The sequence below is a fragment of the Acomys minous genome (genome assembly GCF_964271855.1).
Source record: "Acomys minous genome assembly, chromosome: 10".
Classification (NCBI taxonomy): Eukaryota; Metazoa; Chordata; class Mammalia; order Rodentia; family Muridae; genus Acomys; species Acomys minous.
In genome coordinates, this window is record NC_140491.1 from 32,529,449 (window position 1) to 32,539,537 (window position 10,089).

Consider the following 10,089-nt stretch of genomic DNA (forward strand, 5'->3'; position numbering starts at 1 on the left):
GGGAATAATGTCACCAGTGTTCTCTGCTTACCCTTGGGAGCAGGCACCCTTCCGACCTGCCTCAGAATAAGCCTTCAAATGGGCGAGGCCCTGGCTAGGGTTTTGCTCTTGACGTTGTTTGGAGGTGTGGGTGAAGGTGGCGAGCATGACTCTGTGGCACTTACTGTAGACACCGCTCTCCAGGACCAGCGCATTGTCAGGTCCCAGCTGTCGCAGCCCTTTAGGTGACCTCCCCTTCCCCTAGCTTGTGAATCTGTTCCTGATTCCCTACTGCTCACTAAAGTGAGGGTGCTTGGGGGCAAAGTGAAGATTCCCACTCATGCTAGCCTCTTTCCAGCTGGGCTGCACATGCCTTACAGAGGCAATGTTCCCACAGAGATAGGGACAGGATGGAAGGGTTGACAGTTACAATTGCTCTAGTCTTAGAGAGTCAACAGACCCCCCTCCCATGCCTCTGTTCTGTACCTCACCACAACAGTGTGTCTAACTATCCAACCTCTGGGGCTGGGGATAGGGGACAGCCAGGTGGTCCCCCATCTAAAGATGTCCCTAAACTCAAAGGTAGCTCTGGGCCGCACCTTTCCCAGGAAGGCACCTCTCATAGGAAAGGGTTGAGGCCATGCCCCCACATCTTAAGCCTTGTGCTGTTTAAGCATTGGCCTCAGGCTACAGGCTGCATGGAGGTATCAAAGGGGGGCGGCTATCCTGGACACCCAAGCTTAGGGCTCAGGCTTCATCCTGTCCTGATCCAGGTTCTTGGATTTAGATGCCACTGTGGAGTCCCCACCTAATCTCCCAGTCGCTCCTTGCATGAGCTGAATGTGCAAGTGCTTATGGGACATGACATGGATATCAGGGGCACTGTACCTGCACCCCACCTGAAGAGCGCTCCATTAAGGGTGCCCCCTCATCCTCCCTGAGTCCTATGCCCTTCTGCCATCCATCTGCAAGTCTCTAGGCCCCTCCTCCTGGATACCTCTGCATTGGCCTCACCACTACTACATCCATCACTCAGCATCACCAGGCACCAGAGTCCGAGCTCACTATGGTGCTACTCCAGCTACACCACAGAGCCTCCTGCAAGCCGCAGAACCACAGCTTAAGTTGTCTGTGACTCAAGTAGAATCTAGAGTCTTCTATGAGCCGCCCAGTTCTTCCGGGCACTGCTGCCGCCCCTCAGTCATTTGCTTTGGATGAGGAATTATTCTACTACCATTTGCTCAAAGGATGCTCCTTTATCCACCTCAGTGGTTTCCCAGCTTTGCCACGGCGATTAAGTAACTCAGATCTCCTAACACCTGCTTGTCCCTGTCCCAGTGCTCATGGCTTAGCACCAGCGGATCTCCCGGGAAGTCCTGAGGTAAAGTGGTCCGAGCCTTCCCACTCTGCTGTCCTTGTCATCTCTGCTCTCTGAGCTCCTTTGTTCCAGATACAGTTGAGAATCAGCTTTTCTTATTTCCATAGAAGAAAATCAAAAGTCTGATGGCACTTCGATTGGGCGTGCGGTGTGTCTGTCAAAGAATTTGTCGGTGGGAGTTGGTGTTTCAACAGTGTGGCACCCTCAGATATGGTTTCACAACATCTGGCTTTGCTTGGCATATGCTTATATTGAGTATTCAGTATACAGGACAGTTTCTGATGGCCTGCTACCAGAATCTACAAGCAAACCTGACTTTGGTATGTTGAATATTTCCATTTTTTTCTCCCCACTGGATTTTTTTATGTAGATGACTGAGTGGTCTGTGAATAGAGATAGTCCTTTTATTTTCTATCTGAATGGCCCACGCCTGTCCCAAATATTGAATAAAGGTTTTGAGAATGGGCTTCCTTGTCCAGTCCCTGCAGGAAGAGGCATTCAGACCTTTGTCATTGGGCCAAAGTTTTTGTTTTTTTAAGTTGAAAACCTTCCCTTTTGGTTTCTCGTAAGTACACAATGTAAAATTTTTGCCCAATGCTTTCTGTATGTCTCTTTAGTTCATAGTGTATGCGTGTGGTGGCATTGTTTTCTGTTTTTTTGTTTTTGTGTGCTTTTTTTTTTCCAAGACAGGATTTCTTTGTGTAGCTTTGGCTGACCTGGACTCACTTTGTAAACCAGGCTAGCCTTGAACTCACAGCAATCTGCCTGTCTCTGCCTCCCAAGTGCTGGGATTGAAGGCATGCGCCACCACGCCCAGCTTCATAGTGGGGTTTTTTTTTTTCCTTTTTAGTCTATAATATAACTAAGATTAGCACAATGCCATACTCCCAGCCCTCTTCTGATGTTTTGTTTTGAGTCAGGGTTTCAGTACATCGCTGAGGTTGGCCTTGAACTCACTCTGTACCTCAGGCAGGCCTTGAACTTGTCACTCTCCTGGCTCAGCCTCTGGAGTAGCTGGGATGACAGCCCCATGCTAGGTCAGGCTGACTGTTTAATGTTAACCATGTATTCCTGGACTAACTGTCTCAGTCCTGAGGTACTATACACTTCATGCGTTGGATTTTGGTTTGCTGCAGCTTTGTCTCTACAAAGACAGAAGGTTTTGGTCTAATTTCTGGGTTTGGTCAGGAGACACCAGGGTCATTTTCAGTCCCCTGGAGGCATCATCTGTAGACCTGGGCCATTTCTTTCTTAAACTGCTTGCCAGTTTCATCAGCGACATCATCTGGGTCTGGGAAGGTTTTTAACCACTCATTGACTTCTTTACTAGATGGCGAGCTTTAGGTCACTCATTTCTTCTTGAACGGACGTAAGTGTTTAGGGCTTTCCAGACTCCAAGTGGTGGAATGCATGGACACACGCAGGGGCTGGCTGTCCTGGCAGCCTTGTGAGGTCTGCAGGTCTGCAGCGACACCTCCTCTCTAACTCTTGGCATTGGTAACTATCTGTCTTTTCCTCATGATCATACTGGCTAATGGTTTGTCCACTTTATTGATTTCAGAGGAATGGCTTTTGGTTCTTTTATTTCTCTGCTGGGCTGTTTTACGGCTTACGGATTCATATTCTCATCTTCCGCTTCCTCTGAGTTTCCTGTGGCCACCTTGCCCTTGTTTTTAAGAGGACTCTGAGTCCACTGGTTTGAGACCTCCTCCTCCTCCTCCTCTTCCTCCTTCTTTTTCTTCTTCTTCTTCTTAATTTCCTTTCTTTTTTTTTTTTTTTTTTTTTTTTTTTTTTTTTTTTTTTTTTTTTGGTTTTTCGAGACAGGGTCTCTCTGTAGCCTTGGCTGTCCTGGACTCACTTTGTCGACCAGGCTGGCCTCGAACTCACAGTGATCCGCCCACCTCTGAATTTCCTTTCTTTTAAAAAAAATTTATTATTATGTATACAGAGCTCTGCCTGCATGTACACCTGCAGGCCAGAACAGGGCATCAGATTACATTATAGATGGTTGTGAGCCACCATGTGATTGCTAGAAATTGAACTTAGGACCTCTGGAAGAGCAGGCAATGAGTGCTCTTAACTGCTGAGCCATCTCTCCAGCCCGAGACTTTCTTCTTAAATTAAAAAAAAAAACTATTATGGGGCCTGGAGAGATGGCACAGCAGTTAAGAGCAGTTACTGATCTTGCAGAGGACCTGAGCCCAGTTCCCAGCTCCCACGTGGCCACTCTAACTCCAGCTGTAGGGGATCTGATACTCTCTTTTGGTCCCCATGAGCATTGCATACATGGGATGCACATACATACAGACAAAATACTTGTGTAATAAAATAAAAAACAATCCTTCAGCTGGGCAGCAGTGGTGCATGCCTTTAATCCCAGCCCTTGGGAGGCAGAGGCAGGCGGATCGCTGTGAGTTTGAGGCCAGCCTGGTCTACAAAGCAAGTCCAGGACAGCCAAGGCTACACAGAGAAACCCTGTCTTGAAAAACCAAACCAAACCAAAACCAATCCTATAAATTTTTAAATTATTTCTGGAGAGGCTTACAGGACAACTTGGTGGGGTAGTTGTCCCTTTCCATCTTTATGTGGGTTCTGGTGATCAAGCTCAAGTCAGCTCAAGTCAGGCTTATATCTCAAGCACTTTACCTGCTGAGCCCTCTCGCCCACCAGAGTTTTTGGTTTTTTTTTTTTTCCTGAAATGGGTGCTTAGCCATGTTCTTTCTCTTCAGAACAGCCTCTGTGCCCTCAGAGTTTTGGTTAGGAATATTTTCATTTATATAGTTGACACTATTTTCTCATTTTTCCTTTTGCTTTCATCTCTGAAGGTGGCTTCTTATCACTCGCTTCCTGGGCATTTGGGCTTCATAGACTCTTCATACTGTTGGTTTCTGGTTTAACTCCACTACGTTCACGGAATTTTGGTGACATGAAAAACTGAAATGTGTCAAGCCTCACTTTGGCTTCAGAACCTATCCCTGTGGTTTCCCCACTGAACAGCCAGGGGTGGAGATGGAAGGAGTGGGAGAGGGGAAGAGTTCGGGGAGCCACATGCTCATCACTGTGACCAGCGCTCTCTGGGCATCACTACGTGATGTTGCATTTACAGAGAGGGCAGGGAGAGGCATGGGTTCAGACCCCAGCAAGGACACTGGAGCATCGGCAGTGGGGAAGCTGGAGGAGCTGGAGTGAGGGAGGGGCTGAGCTGGGGGCAAAGGTGAGGGGTCAGATGAAGGGTCGGGAGGACTGAAGCCACCTGCCAGGGGCAGACTAGAGCCAGACATGTCTCAGTTCCAGAGAGCAATCAGAAAGATGGGGCAGCTCCAGGCCCCTGCTCATAAGCAAAATGACTGCCAGTTCCAGGCCTTATTGAGAGTCCTGTGGGTTCCCTTCTTAAGGGCAGTGACCGTGTAACCTAACTGAGCCTGCTGTGTTGCATTTCCAGACTGGAAGAAGCGCTTCATTGGCATCCGGATGCGAACCATCACGCCAAGGTGAATGCCATGGGTGACAGACACCCCTCTGTCTTCCCACAAAACCCTTCCACATGCCGACCACTATGCCCAGCTGCTGACAGGTGCTACAGGGGTCAGACCTTGATGGATTCCTTTTGCTCCTTCACAACTCTATTCAGAAGCCCCACCTCCACAAAGCCTCTGGAATTTGCTTCCACAATAAGTAATTAAAACTGGGTGGCATAAGACAACCAAAATATATTACTCCAGAGTTCTGGAGGCCAGAGACAGAAATAAGGTAGCCATAGGTCTTGCTCTCAGAGGCTCCAGGGTGTATCCTTCCTGTGTCTCCTGACTCCTCCTGCCTGTGGGCACTCCTCAGCAGGCTGTCATACCCTCATCTCTGCCCACCTCCACACGGCATCCTCCACCTTGTGTCTAAGCCCCAAGATGTCAGTCACTGGCTATGAGATTTGCCCAGGTCTATGACTGCATCTCAAGACCCCTGACCAACCAGAGTAGCAAAGACCTTGTTTCCAAACATGGTTGTGTTTGGAGGTCCTGGTGGCTGTGTCTCTGTCTCCACAGGGCACTCCTGTAAGAGAGCCTCCCCTCGTTCGTGCACCCTGCTTCCTTCCCTTTAGCTCTGTGGTGCCCCACAGTGTTGGAATGACCTGTCAGGCATCTTTCCCGCCTTTCCTGCCACCTTGACTGTGAACTCCAGGGAGATGGCTAAGTTTCCACTCACCTCTTGGCTCTGGCCCTGGTAGAGGTTCAGACCAGGAGGCGGGGCCTGCCTGGAAAGACAGGATGGAAGTGATAAAGAAATGGGGCAGAGGGGAGAGAGGCAGGGGAAGTCCAGCCTAGGGGTGTGAAAGAAGTTACTACATTGTGACGCTCTGGGCATAGTCACCAACCACTCCTAACTCACTTTTCCTGCGTCAGTAGCTGTCAATCTAGGGAACAAAATCTAAACAATCTGCAGCTAAGACCAACATACCAACTCATCTTTAAGTCCCGGGCTTCCCCAACCATCCATCCACCTACCGTCTGTTCAGTCTTCTCTGTTTATCCCATGGCCAAACCATTCTCCAGTTCTCCACCCAGGTCCTCTGTCCACCCACCCACCCATCTGTCCTCCCTCTGACACCCTTTATAACCTGTCCTTCCATACAGCCACCCTCTCTCCACACTTGTAGCCCATTGTGGCCACTAAGCAGACCCATCTCAGGGGGCTCAGGGTGTTCTAAGAGCCCACAGGAAGCCGTTTGTTTAGCTTGGGTGGTAGCAGAAAGGGACAGCCACATGCCGGGGGAGCTGGGCCGGAGGCAGAGAGGCTGACACAGAACTGTCTTTCCAGTTTGGTGGAGGAACTGAAGGCCGCCAACCCAGACTTTCCAGCAGTCAGCAGCGGAATCTACGTGCAAGAGGTCGTTCCTAACTCACCTTCTCAGAGGTATGTTCCACCAGCGGAGGCAGAGCTGCTGCCAGCCAGACGTGGGGGGAGGTGTGTGCTGGGGCCTGGGCTGGGCCTCCTCACTGACCTTATGTGACCCCCGCAAGCCTCCTGGCAAGGAGCTGTGGAGTTTGGCCTCTCCTCTGAGCCATGGGAGGGATGAACAGCCCCTGAGAGCATTGGCCACGCCTGTCCTTGGCGCAGAGGGATCTTTCCTTTGAGAAGCAGAAGCTGAAGAGTCCCTGTCTGGGCCAAGTCAGGGACTCCAAGTCTCTCTGCCTGCCTGCCTGTCTGTCTGTCTGTCTGTCTGTCTCTCTCTCCAGAAAGAACTGGGGCCTTAGTTTTCTTATCTGTAGAAAGGACATGTTTTTGTTTGTTTGTTTTGTTTTTTCTGACTCCCTGTCCCAGAGATTTTCTCACGGTAAAATGAGATAAAGGCTTTGTTTGTTAAGACATCAGAACTACAGAAACATTAGGTACAGACCTGGCATGGTGGCACAAGCCTGTATCCTCAGTATTTGGGAGCTAGAATCAAAAGGTCTAGGAGTTCAGGGCCAGCCTCAGCTAGATAGGGATCCAGCCTAGGCCATATGAGATCCTGTTTTAAAACAGCAAAACCCAAACAAACAAAGCCATGTTAAGTATTGGGATGCCACGAGTTGAGGCTTTGTGTCCCATGTGACTATGCCCTGGTATCCTGGCCTATACCTCATCCTTGACTTGATGAGTAGGCTGCATCAGTGGTTCTGGAAACTGGAGGGGCCCCACTGGCATGTAGGCTGCTCTGGGGAGGTGGGCCTCCTCAGCTTGAGCATCATTGGCCACCATGAGGCACTGGCTTTCTATTGGTGTTCTTCCACAAGACTATTTTGTTAAACTGCTGCTGTTGCTGCTGAGCTCAGTGAGCCCAGGCTGAGCCCTGAGAGCATGTGCATGCTGAGGGTCCTTTCTCTTGGTTGGCAGAGGAGGCATCGAAGATGGCGACATCATCGTCAAGGTCAATGGACGTCCCCTGGTGGATTCCAGTGAGCTGCAGGAGGCCGTCCTGAATGAGTCCCCACTTCTGCTGGAAGTGCGGCGGGGCAACGATGATCTTCTCTTCAGCATCACCCCTGAGGTGGTGATGTGAGGCTGCCTGCCTCCAGTGCCATGACAATGCCTATAGAAGGTGGGGGTCCCAACCTTCATGAGATCAGAACAAAGGGCTACTGTGGTCCTCAGCAGGGCCAGCAGTCTCCTCTCTGAGTCCAATGCTGAGTCCGAGGCTGGGCCTAACCAGGGGTCTGGATCTCCACCTTGGCCCTGAATTCCAGGTTCCAGTAAAGGAAGCACAGTGTCCCCTGGACCAGATAGATGCTCCTGATATTGCCGTCTGAGTTCTCTGGACCTAGAGCCTCTTGGAAACTTCCCTGGAAGTCTCTCCTAACCCCCAGCTTCCCACCCTTGCCCTGAGGAAGGCCTGCCCTGCTCCCATCTCACCTCTGCTCCCTTGTATCCCAGGGTCTAGACCTCTCCTAGTCACAGGTACTTTCCTGACCCTACCAGGCTTCCAACTGCCTCAGCACCCTCTCATGGTAAGACAGGGGCTGCTTGCCCTGCCACCTGGCATCCCTGGAGGGCAAGCCCTGCAATTGTCCCCTGGAGAAGGCAGGGTTCTGCCATCCCTCACTGCTGAGCTGAGCCCTGCGATGGTCCAGGTGGGCAGGAAGCAGAGTGTCCTGAACACAGGCCACTCCAACCCTGACTGCTCATTCTCCCAAGATGACCACGTGGTGGCCAAAGAGGGAGCTGGAACCTGCCTGAGGTGCAAGGACTGAGCCACTTCACCTCCGCACGCAGTTCATGGTGCAGCAGCTAGCAGGCTCCCAAAGAGCATCTTCGTTCTCCCTAGTGTTTCAAGTGTATTTGTGAGCTTTGCTGTAAAATTACCCCTACTCCCCCCCCCATCCCCCACTCCCCACCCCCCATGCTGCTTGTACTGTATGTTTCTCTACTGTACAAAATTAAAGTTTACAAGCACATAGCAATCAGCAGAGAAGTGTTTGTCCCACAGCGGCTGGGGGTTGGTCTTCCCTTGAGGTCCACACTTAGTACATCGCTGGTGCCAAACTGAGACCTGCCAAGTGGCCTTTCCAGGTTTATACCGCATCGAACATGAGTGGGATGGAACACACCAGATCCCGGGGCTGCCTCCTACTGTGAGCAGCCTTATGTCAGGCCACTGGGCACAGTCCCTTCACACCCAACATGAGATCTTAACACCTCCTCGCCCTGACACTACCCAACTCCTGGTTGCTATAGGAAACAAAGTCATTCCTGGTGAGCAGTTCGAAGGGTGTGTGATTCCCACTGAGTTTCCAAGCCCTTCCATGCACACTTGGCCATGTGGCTGAGCTCTGTCTCTGCTCCTCTCTCTGCCCTCCCTCCGCCCCCAAACACTGCCCACTGCCCACCGAGGCTGGAAACAACAAACAGTCCAAAGGGCTTGATGCTGGAGTATGGGAGTGCTGCTCTGCACCATAGAGTTCAGAAGATCGGGGACTTTCTAGTCCAACCTGCATACAGGGGCAGGGTCTGCACAGCCACATGACCCAGGCTGCTTCTGCAGCATAAACTGCAGGTATTTTGAGCGACCCAATCTACGGCTCCTATTTCCCAGCCTCAAACACCCAAGGCAGCATCAGTATCTTGTAACTAGAGCCCCCTGGAGACAGGTGTTCTAATTTTTGGCAGCCATGGAGGATGGTTGGCTGTGGGCTGTGTGGCTAATTAGAAGGGAAGATGGATGCTTCAGTACTCAGGCAGAAAGATCTAGAAACAGGCAATGAGTAGCTTTGTAAGGAGAGTGCCTGCTAACCCACTTGCCACTCTTCTCAGCTTTGAGCTGCAGGCCCAGGCCCAGCATGGCTATACCAACATTCCCCAACACCCCCACCCCTACCCCGCCACATCCTGCTTTAGTCACCTGCTTCTGAGAGACCAGACCTGCCTTCAGAGCCTAGTACAGTCCACAAAGTGTCTGTTCCTCTCAGGCTGTCTGTGTCTCAGTTCCCACCTGGATGGACCAAACTCAGTAGACTCTGCTGGCTTCAATGGAGACTCTGACACAAAGACATCCCAGGTTGCCATAAGCATTTCAGACCCAGGTCTGTGTTCTGCTGTTCACAGCATGTGCCTTCCATGTGGTGGACAGAAGGTGGACTGACTTAAGGCCATCCCCACCTGTACTGGGGTATGCTGTGGCACCCCAGCTATGCCTTCTTTTCTAGGCCCCTGGCATCCCATAGCAGTTGAGATACAGGGGTTCACAACCCCTTCCTCTCTCAGTCACCAGTTCATCCAGCTGTGCTGTCCTGAGGCTTTCTCTGTCTGGCTCTAGCCCTGCTGGCTCTAGCACGGGAATCCTACAAGCCCCCTTGGGGCTCCCCACCAGCCTGACCCAATACAAGGTGGTGTGGTTACCTCAGTTTCCCCAGCTATAAAGTGAAGTCAATACTATTTCCCTGATGTCTGGGGTATCTGGGCTCCAAAGTACCCCCAAATATCTCCTCTCTTTCTGTTCCTGCCTCACCACTGTCTTCTCTGGCCTCTGGTTGAAATAGGAGGCAGAAAGTGGAGTCTCTGAGCTCAGAGAACCTGTCTGGGTTCTGACCCATGAGCTTTCATCTCTGAGCTATAGTATTCAGGGGTGTCATGGTTACACAACTTGCACCCCCCAAAGATGGCCAAGGGCTCTCAGAGAGGGCTTACCATACTCAGGGGACCAGTCCCCACAAACCAGGGCCCCATGTCTCTCCCAGCCTTGGGAGAGTGGTCCCTGACCA

At 51.1% G+C, this 10,089-nt stretch overlaps 1 protein-coding gene across 1 annotated transcript in view; it reads left to right on the top strand.

Annotated features, from left to right (window-relative positions):
• The window catches only part of HTRA3 (HtrA serine peptidase 3), a 28,447-nt gene extending 20,155 nt beyond the window's left edge, over window positions 1-8,292 (top strand). Inside the window, exons 7-9 of the mRNA XM_084799208.1 lie at window positions 4,800-4,848; window positions 6,170-6,265; window positions 7,229-8,292. Of these exons, the coding sequence (XP_084655334.1) occupies window positions 4,800-4,848; window positions 6,170-6,265; window positions 7,229-7,394 (311 nt within the window). The 3' untranslated portion in view covers window positions 7,395-8,292. The remainder of the gene's footprint in view (window positions 1-4,799; window positions 4,849-6,169; window positions 6,266-7,228) is intronic.
• Window positions 8,293-10,089: the final 1,797 nt, after the last annotated feature.